Raw genomic sequence first — 26,211 nt, 5'->3', positions numbered from 1 at the left:
GAGAGACCTGGACAGGCTGGAGAGTTGGGCGGGGAGAAATTTAATGAAATATAACAAGGGCAAGTGTAGAGTCCTGCATCTGGGCAAGAACAACCCCATGTACCAGTACAAGTTGGGGGCAGACCTGTTGGAGACCAGCGTAGGGGAAAGGGACCTGGGGGTCCTAGTGGACAACAGGATGACCATGAGCCAGCAGTGTGCCCTTGTGGCCAAGAAGGCCAATGGCATCCTGGGGTGGATTAGAAGGGTGTGGTCAGCAGGTCGAGAGAGGTTTCTCCTCCCCCTCTACTCTGCCCTGGTGAGGCCGCATCTGGAATATTGTGTCCAGTTCTGGGCCCCTCAGTTCAAGAAGGACAGGGAACTGCTAGAGAGAGTCCAGCGCAGAGCCACAAAGATGATTAAGGGAGTGGAACATCTCCCTTAGGAGGAGAGGCTGAGGGAGCTGGGTCTCTTTAGCTTAGAGAAGAGGAGACTGAGGGGTGACCTCATTAATGTTTATAAATATGTAAAGGGCAAGTGTCAAGAGGATGGAGCCAGGCTCTTCTCAGTGACATCCCTTGACAGGACAAGGGGCAATGGGTGCAAGCTGGAGCATAGGAGGTTCCACTTAAATTTGAGGAAAAACTTCTTTACGGTGAGGGTTGACTGAACACTGGAACAGGCTGCCCAGAGAGGTGGTGGAGTCTCCTTCTCTGGAGACATTCAAAACCCGCCTGGACGCGTTCCTGTGTGATATGGTCTAGGCAATCCTGCCCCGGCAGGGGGATTGGACTAGATGATCTTTCGAGGTCCCTTCCAATCCCTAACATTCTGTGATTCTGTGATATATACACACACAGTATACTTGGACAGGAGTGAGGTTTTTACGTTTGGGATGGAGTTTGTTTTGGTTTTTTGGACAGAAGCACTTTCCTACACTCATCTGATGTAGGAAAAAGTACAACAGCTTTCTAAGAGCTAGCCAACTACTTATACACAAAACTTTTTCAAAAGTCCCCCTGTTAGCATTTAACAACATCCCATCACCAAATTCAGAACCAGACACAACGTGTTGCATCACCAATGAACACTAAATGGAGGCTGAATAACAAATCTTAAAAAAAGAAACAAACAAACTTTCAACGTATTTCTACAGCCAACATATCCTTCCAACTGTAAGCTTTTATTGCCTCACCCACAGAGGCATCCTCAGAATCAATGCATCTCACATATGTGCTTCCTAAAACCTGATATGCTCATCCACAGTGCAAGTATGCTTGTTGAAATTGAGTGGAAACACCCAACCATAAAGTACCACAATAAACTCAGACTTATCAACAAAGATGACTAAGAACAGGAAAAAAAAAAAAAAAGAAAAGAAAAGCATTTTGCAGGAAACAACTCCCACATCTCTTAAATTTCTCAGTCCTGGTTTCAAAAAAAAAAAAAACAAAACCCAAACCCAAAACCTATATTAAATTAAAGATATATATAATTAATCCTTCTATGCCAGATTTAATGAAAGCACCTTTTGCCCCAAAGCCTGCTCATCTTTTACAACTTAGTTTGATAAAAGACACTGCCTTCCTTCTCTTGTATACTTTAGATCTCCATACAAAACACTAAACCCAAAAGCAACAAGACTGCAGATTAAATTTTCTTACTTTGTGCAATGAGATAATTCATATTGTTCTCTTGCCAGAAGTACATCACCAGTCTCTTAATCTTTGTACGGTCTGTTTCTCTGAACAAACTCCATCTCTCTGAAGACTGCCGAAAAATGAAGCACGGCTCCGCTGCCCGGAAGGCTGGCGCTCTGTACCATTTCAAACACACATCTGCATCTTCGCTCGCTAAAACCCATCACCAAGGTTCCAAGAACAGCTACTCAGATTCCTCACAAAACTGCCAAAAAAAAAAAAAAAAAAAAAAAAACGGAGTTCGCTGACTTCTACAAAGGCACAGAGAACAGTCAAAGCTGCGATCCAGGAAGCCCTCTCAGCTGACACAGCTGTTCACGTCATTTCTTCCACTACAGCAGAGTCAGCTAAACCAGTGGTACACTGACCATCCTCTTAGGGGATACAGATTGCCTTCTAACACTTAGGTTTACTTTATTCCAATCCGAAAGATATAGAGATTAATGAGACTGGATATGACATGAAACCATACCTTAAATGATTTCAAAACTACTCTCTAAATAGGCATGGCTTACTGGGGCATTTCAAGTTGCATCTTTTCTCATGCTAATACCTCCCAGATTTTGAGTAACAATGTTCAAAACTTAGCAATTGAAATATCTGGAACACGGAATAAGGCTTGATGTTGTTGTTGGTCTATTTTGTTTTGTTTGTTTAATAAAAATATGACATTGAAAGAGTCATTAAGACTATAGAGTTGGAGCAGCCCACCTCAAATAGGAGTACCACAGCACGGAAGTTGGATTCCAAGCCCAGTTTTATACCTGAATATCTCTTTTCATACTTAAGCTGGCATTTTACATATTATGAACGTGGGAACTGATTCCTTGTACGTTCAAGCTCCCATTTAAATTAGTGAAATATGTAATTCCAGAAGAACGGAATATCACACCTATGTGAAACATAATGTAAGAAGGTGAATGAAACAAGTTACATTATTGATCTTAAGTTTTATTCATCCTTGGATGACAAAAGATTCAGTAAGCTTTGTTCTGGCTTGTGCAGAGTTCTTCACTGCAAAAGATGCCTTTTATCCCAACAACCTAACCTGAAAAGCACTAAAACACAATAAAAAAAAGTTGGTTCATATGAAACTTCCAAAGAGTTTAAGATGTATCACTACCACTTTCTTCTTTGAGGGGTCAGATGAATCTCATCCTAACTCAGATGCCACTAAGTTAAATATTTCAGGCTGAACTAATCACCTTTGCTAAAAATAGGTGCCTAACTCATCTTCAATATTTACAGAATGAGAAAGTGTTAAGCATTAGGCAAGATGAATCTCATCTTAAGTGTCCTGTGTGCTCTAGAGTCTCTAACACTATTTTTAGATTGGCATTTGTTTTTTCACAGCTTTGTACACTGTTGAACACGCGATCGGTACTCAAAAAAGTAAACATCAGGCAGATGGCTTGGCAGAGGCTGGTTAACACCACTTGTTATTATTCTTCTATTTAATAACATGGATTCATCACGGTTTGGCCAGTCACTTATTGATAAAATGTACAATATATGAACTTGCAGAAAACTCAGCTCACTTAAAATCAGAAACAGCAGCATCGATGATGGTGCATGCAATTTATAATTGGACTCCACTATTTTGTGGTAGTCTAGCACACATTTCTCTATCCACTCCATTAGCCTCTAAGGTCTCATTTCATCTCTAAGTGGCCAAATCAAAGGGAAAACTTAGCAACTGGATATGGAGTTTAGGCTTCTCCTCCCAGAACAGATCTCAAGGTAACATAGCCAGACAACAAGTACTTTGAGAAGACAGAGAAGAATGATGCTGGTACTTGTACACTAAGCAGTGATTCTAGTTGAAAAAGCAGGAGGGGATATTTTTTGTTTTTAAAGTATACAAATGAAAATGGACAGGAAACTTCAGATGAAAAGGCATCTTGCACATAGTGGCTATGTAACCAGATGAAGCATAGGGCTTTAACATTTTTATTTGTCTATGTTTAGAAAACAAGCGATTGAACCGAGTTAAAAATATACAGGAATTTCCAACTAACCTAATGACTTACACTTCATCAACTTTTGTCTCATTGAAAATACTCTCTAACGTTGTCAATTTGATTTTTTTCTCTCCCGTTTCTCTAACTGCAAAAGTAATTGTAAATCTCTACTGCACGAAAACCTGAAAGTTGCCATTCTAACAACCTCATTGGGAAGGACCACAACCCTGCTGCAAAGCTAGCCAGTAGCAAATAGTGGCCCAAGGGCTCTAGGTGGAACTGAGTCACCTGAGCTGAGCTCAACCAGTTTTCCCCAAATTTTTAAATTAAAATGGAAACCCATAACTATGGCCAAGCAGATTTGAGAATTCAAAGCAGAGCAGTTAAACTAACCATGCTAACAAGTAACACAGTGTCTTTCAAATCAATAGCTTTAATGGCTAGTATAAACTGTTTCCTATATGATACATGCTTCAAAGTATACATGCAGGTAGCTCTTGAACTACAGAACTTAAAAATCACAGCAAGAAACAACACAAAAGAAAATACAAACGCAAGCCATACACATAGAAAGAAGTCACTAACGTACACACGCAGTTCTTCATTTTGTACTGGAACTCCCCAAAGCAGTTAATGGCATCAGCAGAATGGCTGTAAGGGACTGCGGGACTCTGACTAATACAAGATACAAGTTTAAGCAATCAGATTAAAACTTTGTTCTTAAGTTGCTCTGCTAATTTAAGACATTAACAGCACTTTCTGAACAGTTCACTCTCTGAATTCTGTTCTGAAACATCAATGTGTTCTTTAATCTTTATAATATTGTCCATGGTTTGTGTTAATTAAAAGATAAACCCCTGGATTAAGTGATGAATACTGATTCTTTAGATTTCCATTACCTCATAGCAGGGAGGAGGGAAAAAATATAAAAAAATTCGCACTCTTAGTACAAGGGTACAGTATTTAAGTGACTCAGAAAAGAAGGCTGAGAACAGTGGTCTACATTTATTTAACGAGAAATTCTAGCAGTAATAAGTGTTCTTTACAAAAAATTATATGAACCATTTTTGTTTCTTACAGGTTCTTTTTATATTGAAAAAATAGAAATTTTCTTCCTACTCTTTTTTTTTCTAAAAAAATGAAAAATATAGAAATCATTAAAAATATTAGACATTTGTTTGAAAAATAAATTTTAAAGTATTTTGAATATTTGAAAACAAGGAAGAATCCCTGTATTTTTAGAAAGTATCATACTTACTCTCATAAGGAAAGATTCCTGCTCACCACTCAGGAAAAAAAAAAAAAAAAAGAGATATGCCAGCAAGTGCATTATGACTTTAACACCATTCTCTTCATCACTAGAAAGTAAATTTCTGTTAATAAACTTCTCAAAACAGTCAGTTTTCCATGCTAAAAAACAGTTGTGCTGAGCACTTAGAGGTTTCATGGAGACATTAAGAAAGCAAGATGCAAGGGACACAAATTGCAAGTCAGAAAGTGCTGCTACACGTCTGGCACTAGCACAAGGCGCCCAGTTTGGATCGAGGCTTTGAGCACTGCAGGAGAAGTGAAGGCTTCAGCTTTCTCGTCCAGACCACTGGATATTGTACCACTCAAAAATGCAATTAATCCATTCAAGAAGAAGGGCACAAAAGCCTGAAAGCTCCTGGAACTTTTATCTTTCATGCTGCAGTAGCAGCTACCATTCAGAGAGGGCCAGGGGGTAGGCAGAGGTATGTGCTGAAAAGGCTTGCTGACAGCACGAAGACCATATGGCTCTGTACTCACTGTGTGCCAAAGACTAGCCCAGCTCAATCAAACTGTAACAGAGAAGTGTAGGGATCCAGATGTTTTAATTCATTCAAGACGGCAAATCCCTTCCGTTTAAAATAGCATGCCTTCTTCCTGCGAGCTGCTGGAAGGACTTCAGATATTAACCCACTTGATCAGCATGCTTAAAGAAACAAATGCAAGATTGAAAGACTGTACTCAGAAACAGGCAAGCTCTGAGCCAATGGGTCCCTTAAATGTTGGATGTTCCAAACGGTCAGGAAAAGACAGATGAATGGGAAAAAAACTCATGTTCTATAGCAACCTATTTTGGACCTTCTCCTACATTATATCACCACTTCTAGACACACAGATTCATAATTTATCAAATTTTAAAGCAGATAAACTATTTGATAGATGTGTAGAATACTTAAAAACCAAGTAGAAAACAGCAGGATGTCAACAGTTATGAACTAAATTTTCCTGTAATTTCCCCTTTCCCCCTACTCTGCTTCCCAGTCTTGCTACTTGAAAAGACAAACAAATTCCTCAAAGAAAATATTATGTAAATCATATCCTGTAAATAACATACGTAAACTTATTATGTAAATAAACATAGCAGCCATGACTTATTTTGTCAACAATATTTCATAAAGAAAATGCCTTCCAAATTTATTTGAATGAAGAAACAGTGTTGAGTCATTCTGCGCTCCTTTCCTGCAACAGCAGTGATTCAATCAAGTGGGTCTATATACAAAGTTGTAAAATTACATTAGATTTGCAATTCCAAACAAGACATACATTTACTGAAATGTCTGTGTATTAGTAACAAATGTACTTAGCTTAGTATGTTTGATTTTACTTAGCATAGTCTTTGATGGTGGCTTGAAGAGACCACATCTGCTCTTGCAAATTTGAAAATGAGTTTTTCCATTACTGTATGGTTTTAAATGCTGCAGAATTTTGCATTTTGGAGAGAAGACATTTCCAAACAACCACATTTTTTACATTACCACATCAATATTCAAAGCACTTGGAAAGTACAATGCTGTACACGCTTCTGACTACTCCTATTCACAAGTTCTAAGGAGGAGCATTCTCCCATTCAACACACTGCTGTGTTTCACAGCTCCTTAAAAATTAAGTTAGTAATTTCTTAAGTGACACTATGAACGATGACTTCATTTTGAGCATTTCTGCACTGGCAGACACTAATGGCTTTTTTCACTCAGCCTCCAATTATAGAAAGCAGTGATTAGCTACTCCTTACAAATATAATTAGCTGATTAAGAAAAATGGCAGAAGAGATCAAAGCTCTTGGAGCATATACCCTTGGATTGCAACAATCAATTCAGTGACTTAAGAGGATAAAACACTGAATTCACACAACATATGTAAGCTGTCATGTCCTCTAACTGTGAGGTTGTCTCAACCACAATAAAGAACAACCTTCATGAAAGGCTGAAGAAGGCTCTTTTCACTTTCTGAAAATGCCAAGAGCTTCTGGGGTGCCAGCAGCATGTGCTGTGGGAGGCACAGCTTCCCCACATCCTTCAGTTCTAAGCAACAAACTCAGCGTGGTCTCAGACTTTATCAGAGCTTTTCATAGCTGGGCTTACCATCAATTATCACCACTAGTCTCCATCATATAAGCCTCATAGGGTTAGCACCCTCTGATCCATCCTGAAGGGCTGTCTGAAGCTTCTGACTTTTTGTATTCACTACATAGTTGACATGGTTAAGGAAAGTTACCAGAAAATGCCTTTCCTCCTCTCAAAACTTCCAGAGTTCACCAGGTTAGGGCACTTCAGCTCCATACCAATGATCAAGTCCACCATAACTATAAGACAGACTTGGTCCAAGACCAAGGCAATGATCCACAATCACACCTACAGCCCAATTGTGATGGAGATTTGGCTTGTCAATGGAAGAGAAAGCACTTTCTCCAGGGCTGACCCAAGATCATACCCAGAGCAAAGACCAAAGAGCAACAGTCTTCATCACAAAACCTTGCCACCTTCAGCAACAAACATATACACTTCTATGACCTTGTCTTCCCTAACATAAACAGACACCAACATGTAAATATGTGTGTATGTAATTATTTGAAAAATTCCTAAACAAAACACTCCTCTGCCCATGCCTTTCACTTCCTGGGAAGGGGATGAAAGCAGCAGCATTTGACAGATGATAGTCAATTTGTTTAATGCATTCCTGAAAGTGCTCATGAACACCTCTAAAACCTCATGTAAACAAAAATTTCCTCCAAACCTACTACCTCAGCTGCATATAAAACTGCATTGCTCCTGCTGCTGGGTGAGATAGAAGTGTGTTAAAGTTCCACTGTTTTGCAAAGTTTACCTTAATGCTTAAAAAAAAAAAAATCATGGGAAGGAAAAGAAAGATGATGTGCAAAGACAAGCTCAAACAGGGCATCTAGGAAGATGCTGAGTTTCAAACTTGCCAAGTTTCTGACACGTTACCCCTCAGGGGTGAGATTAGACACTTTATGAAGGAGATGGGTGTGATCACACCTTCACACGGTGCCTAGGGATCTATAGTGCATGGTAGAAACACCATTGATGGGATCTTGCAGGTTCTTATGTTAGTCAGCTCTTCCACAGGTTAACCAGAATCCTTCCTACCTAACAGCACCACTGACTTGCCAGTTCGGCTACTGCCCCACTCTGCATACACAGTAGTTACCACAGTTGTGCTCCAGTTCCATTCCATCTTATTTCCCTATCAGAGTTCAGGGCAGTATGGTTAGATGATCCTATTCCACAATTCAGCTACCTCCGTTCCTACATCCCCCCCATTTCTCCCACACTGCCTATTTATGGGCAAGCACTGGAAAACACTCCTGTGGAAATATAAGGTTGGTACTTTGTACTCTTTTAACTGTAAAGCTCAGTTTCTCCTGTTTTTCTTCTTCCTTGCATACTGTCCTTCGCTCTTCCCCTTCTGCACCTGTGGTGATACAGCTGCTGCAGAGATCCACCACAGTCAGAGCAAAACAGAAATATCTCATTGGAGAGATGGGTTTATGCACACTCATGTGTATGCAAGATCCCAAAGCCTCTTCTATCATTCCTAACCTAAGCCACCTAGACAGAGACCAAACATGGTAGGAAAGGCAAAAAATCCATTTTAAGAGACTATTTTCACCACTTCCACTTAGCTTCCTCTCTTGACTCCAGCATGAAACTAGGCCACATTTCAGTAATACTCCCACACTGTTCCTTCTGCCACGTCTGCCTTGTGCCCTGTTCTAGCCACCCTAGTATCTCCTTTGCTTTGCTTACTGGAAGCCGCTTGCAGAGAAGCATCCAAGCACATAAAGAGGTGCAGTACACCAGCTAGCTGCATCTCAAAAGAACTATGACTCACAACCTGAAGAGACCTGCTGAAAAGGATGATACTCTTGAATATACCAATTCTGCAAATAAACTAGTTGGAGAGTTCTTCTGGTGGTCATATTCCAACCACATGTCTGGTATTTCCGCTTATTTTAGATAAAAGCACTTTGAGCACACATATTTCCACAAAAACAACATAGCATTATACTTGCACACATGCCTGGTTTGTCTGTGAGAACAAGCCCAAACGAACACAGCTGGGAAACCCTCCTATAGGCTTGCACCTCTCTAGACCTGCATCCATACCAAGTTCTCAGCAGATAGAAACTTCTCAGTTTATACCTCAGATAAAAAAAAAAAAAACACCAAAAAAACCCCACCTCTTAAAATCCAAGGCATTTTAGAATTTTTCATGATGCTGCTTTACACAAGTATCAAAATAATAATTTGTCTTTTTAGGAACGTAAGACTCCATTCAATCAACTAAGGGATCAAATACTGAATTTCTGATCATAAAACCTTAAGTCATTGTTCACTATTACCCTATTAACACCAAGTTCTCCACTTCTTAAATATCATTTTCTTTTATTTCTCCCTTTTCTTTAGGATAGAAAGTATTTTGTGAAGTCTTATTAAGATTTGCAAGAAAACATTATATATGGAAGTGTAACTATTTCAGTAGTCTATTCTCTACTATATTTCACCACAAAAAATACAGAAATTTTAGATCACATATAAACAAAAGTCTCATGTTCTCTTTTTAAAACATAGACAGTAAATTGCTGGAATTTTAAGTGCTTTTTAGAAGGAACATAACCTGTTTTCCTAAACACAACATTTGCATTTTAGTTCAGTGAATAGTGAGGAACACAGGCACCTCTAAAGACCTATAGCGAGTCAAGTCAAATTTCGGCTACTGATATTTGGGAACTCAGACAACAAAGTACAAAATTCAGGCATCCCAGCATGCCCACAGTTAGATGTGAACTTCTAGTACAGACAGTACATTGAGCACTAAATTCTTCCACCTACACGAGATCCAGCCTGCACAGCCTTCTGAGAGTGGGCATCAGCAGCAGTAACCACCTTTTAGACAACACAGCAGCTAGAGCAAATACCAGGAGGAAGAAAACCCCAGCTACTGGTATTTATTCAATCAGGGAGCCCCATCTTTCATATCTAGGAAAGCATCCTAGCTAGAGGATATCCTGGTTAACAGCATTTGCTACCTCCCCTCTCAAAGTCAAGACACTACGAAGTCAGAAATGCAAATATCATTCCAGAAAGTATCATGTAAGATGCAAAACCGTGCAAGAAACAGAGTGACACTCTCACATATTGGCACAAGCGCTTACCCAAAAAAGGGCAGGATGAGTATTCCCAATACAACTCCCTGAACCAGCATCTATTTCACAGCAAATTATCACTGGATAATCCTGACTCTCAAACACCTGCTGGCACCTAGCTCCCTTTGAAGAGGATGGGTGGAGGCTGGTCTCACACAGGATAGCCTCTGCCCTAGTAACAAGGGCAATTACCTGTATAGGTAAGCTCAATCCTTTGCAGGCAGGGCAAAGACCACAACCCAGACCTCTCACTTCTTTGAGAAGCACTCTAAGACTTTCTGTTAAGTATAAAAGTCAGTGGGGGTAGTAGCTCCTATTCAAATGAAGTTATGTACCACCCTGGTCACACCTGAAGTTTCTTCAGACAGATGAAAGAATTCAGGTGTCCAAAAACCTGTATCTCAACAGGTGAGGGAGAGGTAAAAATAGGCTACAGACATTTCTAAGCCTATGGTATAACTAATTTATTATGCCAGGGATCTTTCAGGCTAATTAGGAGTTATCTAAGGAATGCAGGTGCCAGATCTGAATTTAAGAATTTAAGAGAACTTAATATACCTAAGGCTACTTTGGGCATATTTGGATACACTGAAATCCACTAAAATTAGCTATACAAAAGTTTGCTCAGCTACAATGCATTTTTTACTGGCCACATCACGTGCAGCTTTGGTTCAAAGCCATCCCAAATCTTCTAGCTCTGATCCCAGCAAGACAGTTTTTAAGCTCACTGCTTCTGCAGACATAATCTGACAGTCAAGATTCTTAGCCAAATAAACATGACTAGTATCAAAGATTTTGCTTGAGCAACATAGTGAGTGTAATGACAGAAACATGCAGAAGATAAAACATCACAAGGCGGACACACAGCACAGTCAGCAGTCTGGCAATAGTTAAAAAAGTTTCTGTGTAGGCACTTCACAGATGTAAGTTACTTCTGCCAGGATAAGCCTCAAGACTTCATCTTTATTGAAACTGGCTTTGCTGACATGTGCTTGAAAGCCATTGTGTGTTTACTCTCAAAAAAAGTGAAAAGAACAAAGGGTAACATGGAATAAGGGATGAAGCCTTACTTACTATACACTTATGGAGCTCAGGCTGCATAAACAAAACACATCATCATGATACATATGCGTCCATCTCATTTTTCAAAAAGACTTTAAGATCCCAGACTAAAAATGTTTTTCTTTCCCCTCTTCGCCATCATGCCTGCTTCTTAAGCCATCAAATTAATGAGAATCAACTGACTAAAACACAGAAGGGCCAATACTCTCATTTCACTTGAGACTGGAAGAACAGAAGCCTTTGCCTTGCAGTGAAAGGAACAGAAAAACACTTGAGCCTTCCAGACGATGATGTGCTTACAGTTCCTCATATGAATATTTTGGTCTTCAGCCTAAGCCCCTTTCACTTGCACACAAGGTTTTTCACTGCTGTTTTGTTTTTTGGCAAACCTGCTACAGAAGGTTCAGCCATGACTATAGGGCTTTGTCTCCTAGGCAATGTGAATTAACAGTAGCTCTTCCTCCTCAAATTGATAAAAAACTGCTCTTTTTAAGAAAAAAAAAATCAGGAATTCATCTGGATTGCAAATTCTGTCCTGGTCATGTATTTTATGTACAACACTGAAGTCAAAAGGTAAAATTAGCATATCCTGCTTTAGTAATACAATGGTATTTTGCAAGACGCTGTGACTTACAGAATGAAAGAGGACCTGAGAAAATCAGTCAATGTTTTTTTCTAAAGTTGGGCTCAAAACCAGAGGAGATGACATACCAATTTCCGTAACATTTAATATTATACAAAGAAAAAACAACCCAAAACAAGTATAAAGAACTAGTTCTGAACGGCTTGTTAACTAGGCATTAACTAGCGTACTTGGAGCTCTGGCCAATGTGGTGCCACTCGTACGTGAAGTTGAACTGACTGCAAACTGAGAGAGTAAAATCTTCCTCCATACAGAAAGAGCTACTTCCAGTGTTACTGCTCAGAACTATAAACATGTAGAAAAAAAGCAGCAGGTAAAACACTTCCGTGTATCGGCAACATTGCCAAGGACCATAGCTGTTTTACACTGCCTTGAGGAGGCTATTAGCATTAGCAAATATGATCAGTGAACTTATTCAGTAAGAAAGATTTGCATGAAGTGAGGGGGAAGTGATGCATAACCATATAACTGTGAACCATTCTAAACACACTTCGTATTTTCTCCTAGCAGCAACCAGAATTCTTTGAACCAGCACAGACTAATAGCCAGTCCTGTGCACGGCTTGCTGCTTGTCTCCTCCTCTAGGGATTCACAGGCAAGGTGGAAAGGAAGAAGAGAGAGATCCAAAAGTTAGAGGTCTTGTGGCTTTATATCACTGCTCATAGCCAAGGCTTTCATGTTGGGAGTCACAGATATCAATGCTGCATCTAGTTTTATGAGATGCTTTTTATAGCATGTGACCAGCATTTAGTCCTGGAACACAAGCTTCACTGTGTTAATTCAGGGAGCTAGATTTTTAGATAAAAACTGTTGAAAGCAGCAGAAGACTCTGACATCTGAAGGAACCTGCTACATAGAAGTAATTCATGAGGAAGAGTTTCTCCTTGATGAACAAATAATGATCATTTTGGCTTGCAATAAGATTCCTGAAAGTACACATCGCCAAAATGCTGCTTGTTCACACAGAATCACAGAATCACAGAATCACAGAATGTTAGGGATTGGAAGGGACCTCGAAAGATCATCTAGTCCAATCCCCCTGCCGGGGCAGGATTGCCTAGACCATATCACACAGGAACGCGTCCAGGCGGGTTTTGAATGTCTCCAGAGAAGGAGACTCCACAACCTCTCTGGGCAGCCTGTTCCAGTGTTCAGTCACCCTTACAGTAAAGAAGTTTTTCCTCAAATTTAAGTGGAACCTCCTGTGCTCCAGCTTGCACCCATTGCCCCTTGTCCTGTCAAGGGATGTCACTGAGAAGAGCCTGGCTCCATCCTCTTGACACTTGCCCTTTACATATTTATAAACATTAATGAGGTCACCCCTCAGTCTCCTCTTCTCTAAGCTAAAGAGACCCAGCTCCCTCAGCCTCTCCTCATAAGGGAGATGTTCCACTCCCTTAATCATCTTCGTGGCTCTGCGCTGGACTCTCTCTAGCAGTTCCCTGTCCTTCTTGAACTGAGGGGCCCAGAACTGGACACAATACTCCAGATGCGGCCTCACCAGGGCAGAGTAGAGGGGGAGGAGAACCTCTCTCGATCTGCTGACCACACCCCTTCTAATACACCCCAGGATGCCATTGGCCTTCTTGGCCACAAGGGCACACTGCTGGCTCATGGTCATCCTGTTGTCCACTAGGACCCCCAGGTCCCTTTCTCCTACGCTGGTCTCCAACAGCTCTGTCCCCAACTTGTACTGGTACATGGGGTTGTTCTTGCCCAGATGCAGGACTCTACACTTGCCCTTGTTATATTTCATTAAATTTCTCCCCGCCCAACTCTCCAGCCTGTCCAGGTCTCTCTGAATGGCTGCGCAGCCTTCCGGCATCTCAGCCACTCCTCCCAGTTTTGTGTCATCAGCGAACTTGCTGACAGCACACTCTAATCCCTCATCCAAGTCATTAATGAATATATTGAATAGAACTGGTCCCAGAACCGACCCTTGCGGAACTCCGCTAGACACAGACCTCCAACTGGACTCTGTCCCGCTGACCACTACTCTCTGGCTTCTTTCCTTCAGCCAGTTTACAATCCACCTCACTACCCGATCATCCAGACCACACTTCCCCAGTTTAGCTGCGAGGATGCTGTGGGAGACCGTGTCAAACGCTTTACTGAAATCGAGATAGACCACATCCACAGCTTTACCATCATCTATCCACCGGGTAACATCCTCATAAAAGGCTATCAAGTTGGTTAAGCATGACTTCCCCTTGGTGAAGCCATGCTGAGTGCCCCTAATGATCCCCCTATCCTTGATGTGCCTAGAGACAGCACCAAGGACAAGTTGCTCCATCACCTTTCCGGGGATGGAGGTGAGGCTGACCGGTCTATAGTTACCCGGGTCCTCCTTCCTGCTCTTTTTGAAGACTGGAGTGACATTCGCTTTCCTCCAGTCCTCAGGCACCTCTCCCGTTGCCCACGACTTAGCAAAGATGATGGAGAGTGGCCTAGCAATGACTTCCGCCAGCTCCCTCAGCACCCGCGGGTGCATCCCATCAGGGCCCATGGATTTATGGACATCGAGGTTGCTTAATTGGTCCCTGACCCAGCCCTCATCTACCAAGACAGATTCCTCCTCTATCCTGACTTCTTCTGAGGCCGCAGGGGTCCAGGGCTCCTCAGGACAGCCTCCAACAGTATAGACAGAGGCAAAGAAGGCATTCAGTAACTCCGCCTTCTTTTTATCCTCTGTCTCCAGGACCCCCACCTCATTCATCAGTGGGCCTACATTGCCTCTAGTGTGGGTTTTAGCTGCAATGTATTTGAAGAAGCCCTTTCTGTTGTCCTTGACCTCTCTTGCCAGGTTTAATTCCAAGGAGGCCTTAGCTTTCCTAGTTGCCTCCCTACATCCTCTGACAACAGACTTATATTCCTCCCAAGTGGCCAGCCCCTCCTTCCACGATCTGTACACCTTCTTCTTCCACTTGAGTTTGCCCAGCAGTTCCCTGTTCAACCATGCAGGTCTCTTGGTCCCCTTCCTTGACTTCCTACCTGCTGGGATGCTCTGATCTTGAGCTCGGAAGAAGCAGTCCTTGAACGCTAACCAACTCTCTTGGGCCCCCTTACCTTCTAGTATCCTGTCCCATGGGATTTCCCCTAGCAATTGCTTGAAAAGGCCAAAGTTGGCCCTCCTGAAGTCCAGGGTTGTGATTCTGCTAGCTATTCTGTTCCTGCCACATGAGATCCTGAACTCTACCATCTCATGGTCGCTACAACCAAGGCTGCCCTCAACCTTCACCTCTTCAACCAGACCCTCCTTGTTAGTGAGGATAAGATCCAGCAGCGCTCCTCTCCTAGTTGGCTCATCCACCGTTTGCATCAGAAAGTTATCATCAATGCACTGGAGGAACCTCCTGGACTGAGGATGGCTGGCTGAGTAGGCCTCCCAGCAAATATCAGGGTAGTTGAAATCCCCCACAACAACCAGGCCCTGTGATTGCGAGACTGCTCTCAGCTGCCTGTAGAAGGCCTCATCACCCTCCTCATCCTGATCCGGTGGCCTGTAATAGACACCCACAACAGTATCACCCCTGCCAGCCTGCCCCTTAATTCGCACCCACAAACTCTCAACTCGCTCCTGATCCGCCTCTGGACAGAACTCAATACATTCTAGCTGCTCACTCACATAAAGAGCAACTCCACCACCTCTCCTTCACATCACTGTCTCAGGCCAGCTTCACACTGCATAAACAAATCTTTTCTCACAGAGGAGTTAACCTTGAATAAAAAGTAAAGCTGTGCCTGAAATCTTCTGTTCCTTGGCAAAACAGTGAAAATGATCAGTGAGGATCCTGTGAGCGTACCCTGTGAAGAGCTGCAGCCCCTTGACACAGGGTACCTGGGGCTGTCACCCTTCACCTCTCTCTGTCACCCTGACCCACCACCACCCTACCAGCACACAGGCATCTGTTTCAGCTTTCAGGTCCTCAATCACAAAATATGCTCACGTGAGGGTAAAGCCCAAATAAACGCCAACCTTTTTCAGATGAAAGTGTCAAAGAGGCTTTATGGACCATATTCTGGGCACATTGATCTCAAAACCCTCCAGGAACTCAAGACATTTGTGTGGCATTTTTACACTTAGAATAAATACCTTAAGAAAGAAATCTGATTTCTCCTCTTGGCACCCTTTCAAATACCGTAAGAATTATTTGGCAAAGTGGCTGCCATAGATAATGACATATATAAAGTAAAAGGCAGCACTACTTATGTCTGCCAGGCTTGGCTCACAATTCCAGCTGCCAATGCCATACGACTGTGAAATCCATTTGCTGCACTAGGTTACCCTCGAGATGGTCATCTGAAATGTGCACAACTCACTGCAATCAAACACATGTAGTTAACATTTGTTAAAACATCTGATAAAGCACTGAAACAAATTACCTTCTTTATTTGGCAACACGCCTTGAGAACAGATTTTCTCCTGATTTAATGGGATAGTTCTGTCGATTATCCCATTAGCTACGCATTGCTAGAAACACCTCAGGCATCGCACTGCCAAACAACTGACTGAAGTTATTAAAGGCTCTTCAAACAACATTGGTTCCTTCTGCTCTTGGTTATTGAAAAATGGTCTCATAAAATATCACCCATTAGATCAGATCACCAAGTGAGTGAAGAGCAAGCAATAAGAAGTCGTTCCACTTCCTATCAACTTTTCACCAAAGCTCAAATGCTGTGTATCTGCCAAAATTTTTGAAACAGTTACAGCATCCGACTTATTTCCTCACAGCAGAAGCTTTCATATTGATCCTTCACAGCAAACCGCAGCAGTGCTGGCAGGGCATCCTGGTGCAAGACATCAATAGCTATGTATGGGCAAGGAAAAATTCAACCTTTTGGCTCCAGCTGCTTCTTATATCTAGCATGGAGGAAAATTACTTATTTGCATTTCATTTAGAAAGTCCTAATGTTACCATTTCTTGTCCTCTTTTTATTTTAGTCTAACAAATTTTGAAACACTGAAACTTGTAGTAAAATATTTGGCCTAACTCTGAACATTTTTAAATGCTTGCCTGAATACAAAAAATTATATACAAAGCTGTTGTATATTAATATGGTGAAAATGGTGCTCCATTCAGAGCTGTATGAATACTTATGCTAGACTGGATCTATAGTTTCACATAGAACGGAAATCTGTATGTTCTCAGTAGCTATCTGAACATCAGTATGATTTTACGCAGCCAGAATTTTTCAACAAATAAAAATCAAGCATCGAGCATCAATTATGGTGGCATTTTGAGAAATGACCTCACATTTAATAAATGCTGGTTTGTGACTTTCCTTCCTCCCAAACTACTCAATTTTGTCTTAAAAATCAAGGCACTATAAAAGAACAATAAAATAAAGCAGCAAGTGTTGAGCAAATGCATAAAACTATATAGCTGGTCAGTCTGTAGAAAATACATCGTGATAAGTGAAACAGCAATGTCAGAAGAAAACAGATTTTTTCAGCATACGGCTGCTGTTACAAAAAAAAATTGGATGTGAAAGCTTTTTGTATATCTTGGGGAGATAAGAGTGATGGTTCAAGTTCAGTTCTGCTCAGCCAACTTGGGCTCTACCAGAGATGCATGTATCTGCCAGCTAAGAGCATGAGCTTTATTTTTCCAAGAAAATATATTAATTTGGTTTCACACCCTACTCTAGGCTCCCAATATTAAGAGCAAAGCCAGCATTCAAACACTCTTGGCTTATGTTTCTAGTCCTTAACAGCGATATAATGCAAGAAGCCAGCAGCAGTACTCTGCATTTGTCTTCCAATCCCCTTGTTTCGTGTGTCTGTGTTCAAAACCCCGCCTAACTGGCAAGTTCACACCATGCTTCTAAGCCTCCCCTAAACCCAAGGCTGGAGTGATGTATCCTAAACAAACCCAGCAGCTACTGGTATGTGCTGTCATTCAGAGAGTTGTATTAGAGCTGCCATGTGAAATGCCGTTTTGACAGCACCCTAAGGAGCCTATTTTAGTAACTGGTTGAAACCGTTCCTTTGCGACCTCTTAGAGGGCTAATTATGGTTACACATGTAGACTAGGCAGCAACCTATTCTTCAGACAGAGTTACTGATGGTTTTTTAATTAGAGTTATTTTATGGGAAAAAACTGCATACAACACAGGAATAAACTTTAAAATTTCCACGCTAGCATATTACATGACTGGGAAAGATCTATATTGGTCCTGGTGAGAACAACAGATCTACTTCTCATCATACAGCAGAAAGTACTTTATCTAATTGCTTAGGAAGTTTCACAGCGCTGCTTACCAGCACAGCTTCTCTGCGGCATCCCAGAATCACAACAGTAATATCCCCAACACAGGGCAAAATCTGCTTCACTAAACCTGCGAATTTCCATAGAATCATTTGCCTCGTTTCTCAAGTTGATGAAAAGAAATACAAAATGCCTCTCTTGCTTGCTACTTCAGTGTCTACACCTTTGCCTTGCTTAAATCGGCTTAATCCCAAGCCCAATACACTTATTAGTTGTTGGAAAAATCCATCATGCGTCTTCGTATCTGAGAAATGTTCCAGCAGTTCAGTGTACAAGAATTATGTTTAGACACAGCAAAAGAGGAAAATTACAACGTACTTAGTGTAAAAACCATCAAATCCTTGAATAATCTGATAATATAATAGACTAATCCACTGGTGGGGTTTGGTTTTTTTCTTACCTCAATGATCTTGTCATGAATTTGCAGGCCTTCTGCTCTGTCTGCAGGTCCATTTTCCAGTATCTTTGACACATAAATTCCCTCAGCAAATTCCTCCTGATTGTTCTGTACCACGTGACAGGGAAGTTGCAAAAAGGGCCACATTAGTGCAAGAAACGAGATGGTACTAAAATCAGCAGCAATGAAAAATGCAAATCCTCTGAAATACGCAGCTCGCTTTTCTAGCTAAGAATTAAGCTCCCTTGGGATTTTTTTTTTTAAACTTGCTTAATGCAAACTAGTCATTAATCAAAAGGACAGAATTAATTAACTATTCCAGCATTTTTTATAAGATTATCCATTTACTTCTGGTTATTTTAGTCTAAATGAGACACAGGGTGCAATGGTAATCAGATCCCAGCTAAAATATTTAAAGCAGACCTCAAACTTCACAGCAGACAGTGACTAGTACATAGATGCGCAGAGGAAGATACTCATAAATATGGATGCACAAGGAGGGAAAGGGCTCCTGCAGCAGTGCCAACTGGAAACTTTTTCCCTGCATTTGAAAATAAAGCTCCAAGGAACAAAGTGATATTAGTTAGCTGGCATGTAACAGTGATAGGATTTGGTTGGAATTGGTTAACCTCATAAATCCTGTTCACATGGGAGATTGAGAACTTGCTCAACTGTGAAATCCATACAGATCAGCTGTGGACAAAAAGAGAACCCACTTCCAGTTGATCTCTACACATTGCTAAGTACAACTCGCATGAAGGTCAAATTTAAAGCAAATTAAGTTATCTACCACAGCTGGAACAATATACCTGATAACGTTGCACATGATAAAATTACTTCATTTCTTCACATGATAGTTTAAAATAGTTTTAAATCATTATTAATCAAGAAATAATGCCAAGCAGACACTACCTACTTAAAGTATTTTTAAGTGTTCATAAAAATAATAACCTAGATAGCCATAAATGAAGGAATCTTTTTCCATATGATTTATGCTTTGGATAGCAGTTTATATGATGCTTATTTTCCTTCTGTGACTGGTGAATCCCTGACCAACAGCACAATTCATATGTGTATAGTTTTCTAGGTCTTGGTCCTGTACACTCATGGGGAAAATGTTTATAATTTTTTCTATTAAGAAAATGATAAAGGCATAACAAAAAATGGAGCCACTGTAAAATATGCTTTACAGTATGTGGCAGCTGTCCTACGGAGATTCAACTCAGGTAGATTTCAGGTTAACAAATATTTGCTCCACACAACCTTAGTCAGACTGATTTCATAAACTCCTTTTTTTTTTTCCCTTTGTCACAGAGACTCATAGCTGTCAGGTAAGAAGCAAAAGGGAAACTTATTAACAGTTCCAGCAATATTTTGAAATTATGAACAAACAGACCTCCACTGAGTTCCCATCTAAGCAGTGAGAAATGAAACACTGATAAAAGAAGCCTAATAGCCATTAATGAAAATGCAGGAGGGACATGGTTTGGTTTTTTCCTTAGGAAAACAAAAGGCTAGATTACAGTACCTTCGCCCACATAAAACTGTATTTTTTTCCATAAGAAATTCCACTGGCCTGACACGAAAATGCAGCACGTGGCATACCAAGCTCTGCACCTTGTCACGCAGCCCACAGGCTGCATGGCAGGGGATGGAGGGAAGCTACAGAGATAATCAGTTTACCCAATCTTTAGCTGAGTCTTTGGGTGACTGCAGGAGCCCCAAGCCGTGCCCGCAGCACACACCTCCCTCCAGCCCACCTTTGCCGTGGTGTCCTCAGGGGGGACAGCCTGCACAGCCTGCTCTGCAGGACAGTCCTCCCAGCCAGCCAGAGCTGGGGCCCAGGACAAAAGTGGGGATCAAAGCAGCCTTGCTCCATTAGAACAATGAGTCACCTCCCAGAAACACACACTTATGTGAAATGAGTCCTTTCCTGACAAAATAAAAGACAAGCTTGTAGTGAGTTGTTCCTTTCCTCTCCCCCTCCCTCCAGGCAGAAGGTGAGCAGTGGGGAAGCCTATAATGGACTGAAATGAAACACAGCCAATGGAAAGTATGTATGTACATTCCCCAAGTCACCTGCTTTCCGATTGGAAAAACCTGCATTGTACTTATAAAACACAAGTAAAACGTGATGAAGGAACACATTCCCATGTAGGTGACTATAATGACACGACTCTTCTGCTCTTCTGCTGCAAGAGCCAACGCTTCACCCAAGGGCACTTTTTCCCTGAACAACCTGAATGTACAGATCACCTTCATGAACTCTTTTTGTCTTGTTAAAAAACAATTCCTGTTCCAGTATTTAAGTTTTTGAGCAGAGTTTTTAATTTTCATTATTTGAGTCAACTCAATCCTTTTTTCCTGTTATATCCTTTGGCTCCAGATATGTTGAGTGAGACCTTACACTGACACCTGGGAACTGCCAATGAAATGTCTGTGGTATTCACATTTACAATGAGAGCAAAACAAAACAGAATTTCTGAATTAAACTCCAAGACTCAAAAATCCCTGAGACCCAGCTCTGCCTCACATCTCCACCAACCTCTCCTTCTCCAGCTATCCATGTTAATGGAAGACAATGACCATTTCCTTCTCTTTGGCCAGCAATTCTCTCCACGAGCAGTGCTATGAGCCTTCATATATTTATCGTTTACTCCTTAAACTTCCAGAATACTCATTCCAAAAGCCTAACAGTTTGTAACATAAAAAACTGTTCCAGTATGCACGGTCAGCACGTAAGTACTTCAGAGAAGCTCAGCTGCCATCCCAAGGAAGCTGAACACCATGCTCCCTTTTCCCTGCAGTTTTCCTACAGCTGTAAATAACAGAAGTCACACTGCAATCCAAACTAAAGATTGTCTGGACTTTGTTACTGGTATACTCAAAATATATGGATATAATCAAAGCGCGTGTATTTTATTTTACAGCCACCTGTTGTCTCATCCTTCCACTAGAAAAATCTAAGAAACTCTTGCTTTGGATTTACAGCACCAACATTTGATAACTGCAGGTCTTCATATTTACCCACAGGGAACAGTAATTCTGCAGCACAGGAAATGAACTTCTCAGGCTAATGGGAACAGACTCTTTGGCACCGCTAAATATATCTTTAGAGCAGAAGATTGCCAAACTAATATACAGGGTCCCATTCCCCTCCTCAATAATAGCAGGAAGTTACAGTTCTCCCACTTGACAAGAACCTGATCAGTGCATAATTATTACCAAGCCTTTTTAATCAACTATTAATTTTCCAGTTTAACAGGTTTCTTTACCCTTCATATGTAATGACAGTCCTGATTAATGCTTTTGGAAGGATGAAGTAAAAAAAAAAAAAAAAAGCATATTCTTATGCATATTCTAGGGGGGGTTAGTAATCCTTATGCTTATCCTATGGTTTCCAATGAACTTTCTAAACCTAGACTGACGAGACTAGATTGATTTAAGATACAAGATCAATGAAAACTCTGTTTCAGTTCATAAAGAAAGAAAAATTGAAAGCAGGCATGTGAGAGCAGGACTGTGCTTAAAATATCTGAGCTACAGAAGCAAATTTTCACCTCTCCTTTAAATGAAAAAAAAAAAAAGGCAAACTGTTTCCAAAAATTCCAATTGCTTAATCCTGCAACAATGAGTCTTATAAGTAGTCCCAGAGATTTCCATTCGACAGTTTGCATGAATACATTTTACTCACATAGGAACTGACTGCAGATCAGCCTAAAGTTTTAAAGCAAAAACAATGGGAACACCTTTCCTGAAAATCAGAATAATCCAATTCTCACAAGATTATGTCTTCAAATCAGTGACTCCAATTACACCTGATAATATACAGTTCTTCTGTCTGTGAAGCTGATTCCATACCTACTGTCATTGGAAGTAATTCTTTTATTACTAGCAGTGTATATAGTAACAGAAAGTATGGCCAAAATAACCTACAGTTACTTTTCTCATTACCTGATTGGGTCGTCCTCCTATAATATTGAATCCCAAAGTATCATTTTCTCGGTGTAGCATGATCGTTAATGGTTTGGGTTCTCCTCCCTAAGAAGCAAGAGGTGAAATATCGTTAAAGAATACAGTCTCAAGAAGAAGATCTTAAGTGAAAGCACTAATGTACAAAAGATTTTTAGCTGGAGAATATGTAAGATAAGGCTTAAAGGAAAATTAGGTTGAAAAGATAACAAAGGACTTTGTACTGGGAAAAAAAAAAAACGAAGGAAAAGTCATGTCCGACTGAAAGTAACAGGTAACATCTGATTATCTTCAATGCTGAACAGAAAAAAGTGCAGGATTTTGGTGGGAGGAATGCTCAGCACCACTGAAAAAAGTCAGAGCTCCAAATGTCTGGAAGTCTCTAAAAAGTAAAATCCCTATGCGTGTCAATGTTTCAGATATTAAACATATAGGTTAAAATATACAACATTATAATTTTCAGTCCCCAAAGTCATATCAGTACATATTTCATAGCAACTTTCACGGAAGACACACACAGAAAAAGAAACCCAACTCTTCATCCCAACCTTTCACTTCTAAACAGAAAGAATCCAAAACCATGTCTGTAAAAAAGTATTTTTTTCTAAACAAGGTTTAAAATATAAAGCAAACATTCAAAAACAGTGATGGAGTCAAAGTTAAAAATGAAAAAGAGAAAGCAAGCTTTTCCTAGAGTGGAACAGGTAAATAATTTTCCAAAAAAAAAATCCACGAGCAAAAAAATATTTGGAGGCTTTAGCACAGCAAGTTAGCTTTTTTTAACTTCTTCACATATGATAATTATTACATTTCAGGAACCATATTCCCCACAAAAAAAAATATTCATTCATCCAGCACTGTTAGGTGTTTGTGTTTGCCAGCCTCTATAAATTAGTTGATTACTATAAATTTGACACCTACATGAGGTATACCCTTCTAAACATTCAAAATTCAACACTTAACGCTGAAGCCCATATATTATTAACTGTGACAGTTAAATGTTTTATTGCCGCATGATACATTTGATTTTAACGAAGTACACTTTTACTTCATCGATAGCTTTTCTTCCAAGTGCCTGTTTTATTCATCACCCTGGTCTCATCTGTAGCAAGGGTTTCGAGGGCAGTACAGCCAGCAACACCTACTGGCAGTGCTCAGGAACGGCAGATGCTCGGCTGCTGCCCCGGAGGGGTGATGCCTCCACGCCTATCCCCACACCTCCTGCCAACTCCTCACTGAAAATCCAAATCTCTCGCCTCCCTTCCACAGCCACTGCTTTGCTCTCACGCCCCACACTCCTTAACAGTCACTGCTGCCCCACTTCATATAACCTTATCCCATCTGTCAAGAGATGAAGCAGATGTATGAGCACACCTCCCAAAGCCAACAACCAAAACCTCATGGATTAGCTAACCAAAGCAAATTTTTTTAAAAAAAATAGAAAAAAACATTAAATATTCATGTCTCCAAACACGAAGTTTCTCAATGCCACGAAGACCCACGTTTATAGGTATGCAGGTGTTCCGCGAACGATGTCCCCTTTCCCGCTCCCACACAGCAGTCAGATGCCCAGCATGCTACACTGCCAGGAGTGAGTTTGGCTGCTCAGACCTTTTCCAGTTGGGATTTTGCCTCCCAAGGGTCCATGAAGATTTCGGTTAAAAGAAAAATTATTTGCACTAAAACACTCCTCACCGCGGCTGCAATCAGCAGTGCCAGAGCCTGCACACCAATCTTCCAGCCAGGAGTTAACGCTCAAAAAAAATCCACTCCCTTACAGCGAGTGAAGCCAGCTCACTGGTACTCTCAGACGGTTTATTTAGCCTAAAGGAAGCGAGTCTCTATCTGAGCAATGCCATCAGACTTGAGAAGACAGCGAAGCACTGCACCAGTCTCTGCTATCAACAGTGTCAACTGTTACTCCATTCTACCAAACGACAGAGTCTTTGCTGTCCTTTCACCATCGTTTCCAAAGTTCACAATAATTTTACACTCCATTTTTTTAAGACAACTTCTCGGCTGCTCAAATAAAAGTTAAAAGCCAGCTCCATGCCCCTGAGCTTCTGCCAGTCCCAGCTGGAGCAAACCGAGCAGCAACAGCAGCCGGGTCCCTGCGAGAGGAGGCCTGATGGGGACACCCTGCCCGGAGGAACCGGGACCCGTTTGCCGGCTGCCAGCCGAAGAGCGAAACCCTCTTCCCTCCGGCCCGCTTCCCATCCTCTCCGGCCAAGCAAGCGACGAGCCGCGCTCGGTCACCGCCTTGACGGGGCACAGCCGGTCTCACCGCCGCCCGGGTTTTCGGCCACCGAAGGGCGCCGAATCAGGGACCGACAAGGAGCGTGTCGCCGGTCGGGGCTGGCGGCTCCCATCACCCCGGGGGCAGCGAGGGATGGGCAGCAGCGGCTCACACCGCCCGGGGGATGCGTGGGGAGGATCGGGCTGGGTCCCGGCGCGGACTTGCGGGTGACTGTCGACCCCCCGGGGACACCGCTCGCACCGTCACCTCGGCCGGTCGCTCACAAGCCGGGCAGAGCGAAAGCAGGTCCGGGGAGAGCATGGCCGGAGGGGAGCGGGCCGTGGCGTGCTGCCCCGCTGGCCGCTGCGCCCGCACTCACCTTGCCGGGCTGGCTGCCCGCCAGGTCCCGGGTGATGCTGCTGATGTGGCTCATGTACTGGCCGAACTTCGCCTGGTACCGCCGCGCCGTCAGCTGCACCTCGCTCTGCAGCGCCGAGAGCTGCGCCAGCAGCGACTTCTCCCTCCTGCTCCAGCGCAGGGCCTCCCTCTTCAGCTCAGGTCCCGGCTCCGGGCTGCCGCCGCCCCGCAGCGCCCGCAGGCAGCGGTGCCCGCCGCCCGCCCGCGGCCGCGGGGGCTCCCCCGCCGCGGACCGCTGCGGCTGCCCCGCGGAGCCGCCCCCCGAGCGGCCGGGGAAGGGCCCGCCCCGCGGCTGCGGCTCCGGCTCGGCGGGGCCGGCCGGCGGCGGCCCGTAACGGCACGCCGCGAGGTGGGCGGGCAGCTCCCGCAGCCGCACGGTGCGGCCGCAGCCCCGCGGGCTGTAGTCGCACTTGACCTCCAGCTTCTGGACGAGGCTGCGGAGGGGCAGGACGGGGCGCAGCTCGGCGGCGGCCAGCGGCTGGCAGCGGAGCGGGCACCGCCGCCGCCGCGCCGCCCAGGGCAGCAGGCAGCCGGCGCAGAAGACGTGACCGCACGGCGTGGACAGCGGCTCCTCCAGCACCCGCCCGCACAGCTTGCACTTCAGCTCCGCCGCCACCGGCGCCGCGAAGCGCGACGGGTCGAAGCCCATGGCGCGGCCGGGGACCGCGAAACTTGCGGCGCCGCGGCCCCGGCCCGGCCCCGGCGGCGCTGGAGCCGCTCCCGGCGGGCGGGCGGGCGGGCGGCGGCGAGGGGCGGGCGGAGGAACGGGGCCGCGCCGGGGGAGGCGGGCGGCAGCGCCGAGCTGGGTTGCCAGCGGCTCCCCCCCACCCGCTCGCACTAACTCCCTCTCCCCGGCGCTACCTCCCCACGCCCAGCCCGGCACCTCCTCCGCCCTCGCGGGGAATCCTCGCTACGCGGCGGGGCGAGACGGGGCGAGACGCGGCGATCTGCCCGCCCGCCCGCCGCCCCAGGCTGCGCCCACCGCGCCCACTGCCCTCCCCCCGGGCAGGCACTGTCCCGGCGGCCGCGCCGTGCCCCCGGCAGGTCAGTCCAGGTTGGGATGTGGTCATGGGGGTAGGAAGTTGACAGGCTGCGAAGCA

At 43.2% G+C, this 26,211-nt stretch overlaps 1 protein-coding gene across 2 annotated transcripts in view; it reads right to left on the bottom strand.

Annotated features, from left to right (window-relative positions):
- The window catches only part of PDZRN4 (PDZ domain containing ring finger 4), a 277,467-nt gene extending 251,707 nt beyond the window's left edge, over positions 1-25,760 (bottom strand). The window contains exons 1-4 of one of the 2 annotated variants that reach the window (XM_068401591.1): positions 25,084-25,760; positions 24,618-24,628; positions 22,441-22,523; positions 18,490-18,594 (exon numbers count right to left, since the gene is read on the bottom strand). In XM_068401591.1, the coding sequence (XP_068257692.1) occupies positions 18,490-18,594; positions 22,441-22,523; positions 24,618-24,628; positions 25,084-25,760 (876 nt within the window). Of the gene's footprint in view, positions 1-18,489; positions 18,595-22,440; positions 22,528-24,617; positions 24,629-25,073 lie in introns of both variants that reach the window. The other variant, XM_068401590.1, reaches the window with a different exon arrangement.
- Positions 25,761-26,211: the final 451 nt, after the last annotated feature.

This window comes from Nyctibius grandis, chromosome 5 (genome assembly GCF_013368605.1).
Source record: "Nyctibius grandis isolate bNycGra1 chromosome 5, bNycGra1.pri, whole genome shotgun sequence".
In the NCBI taxonomy this organism is placed as follows: Eukaryota; Metazoa; Chordata; class Aves; order Nyctibiiformes; family Nyctibiidae; genus Nyctibius; species Nyctibius grandis.
Note: the sequence above shows the minus strand (reverse complement) of the source record. Positions and strands in the feature narration are given on the sequence as shown.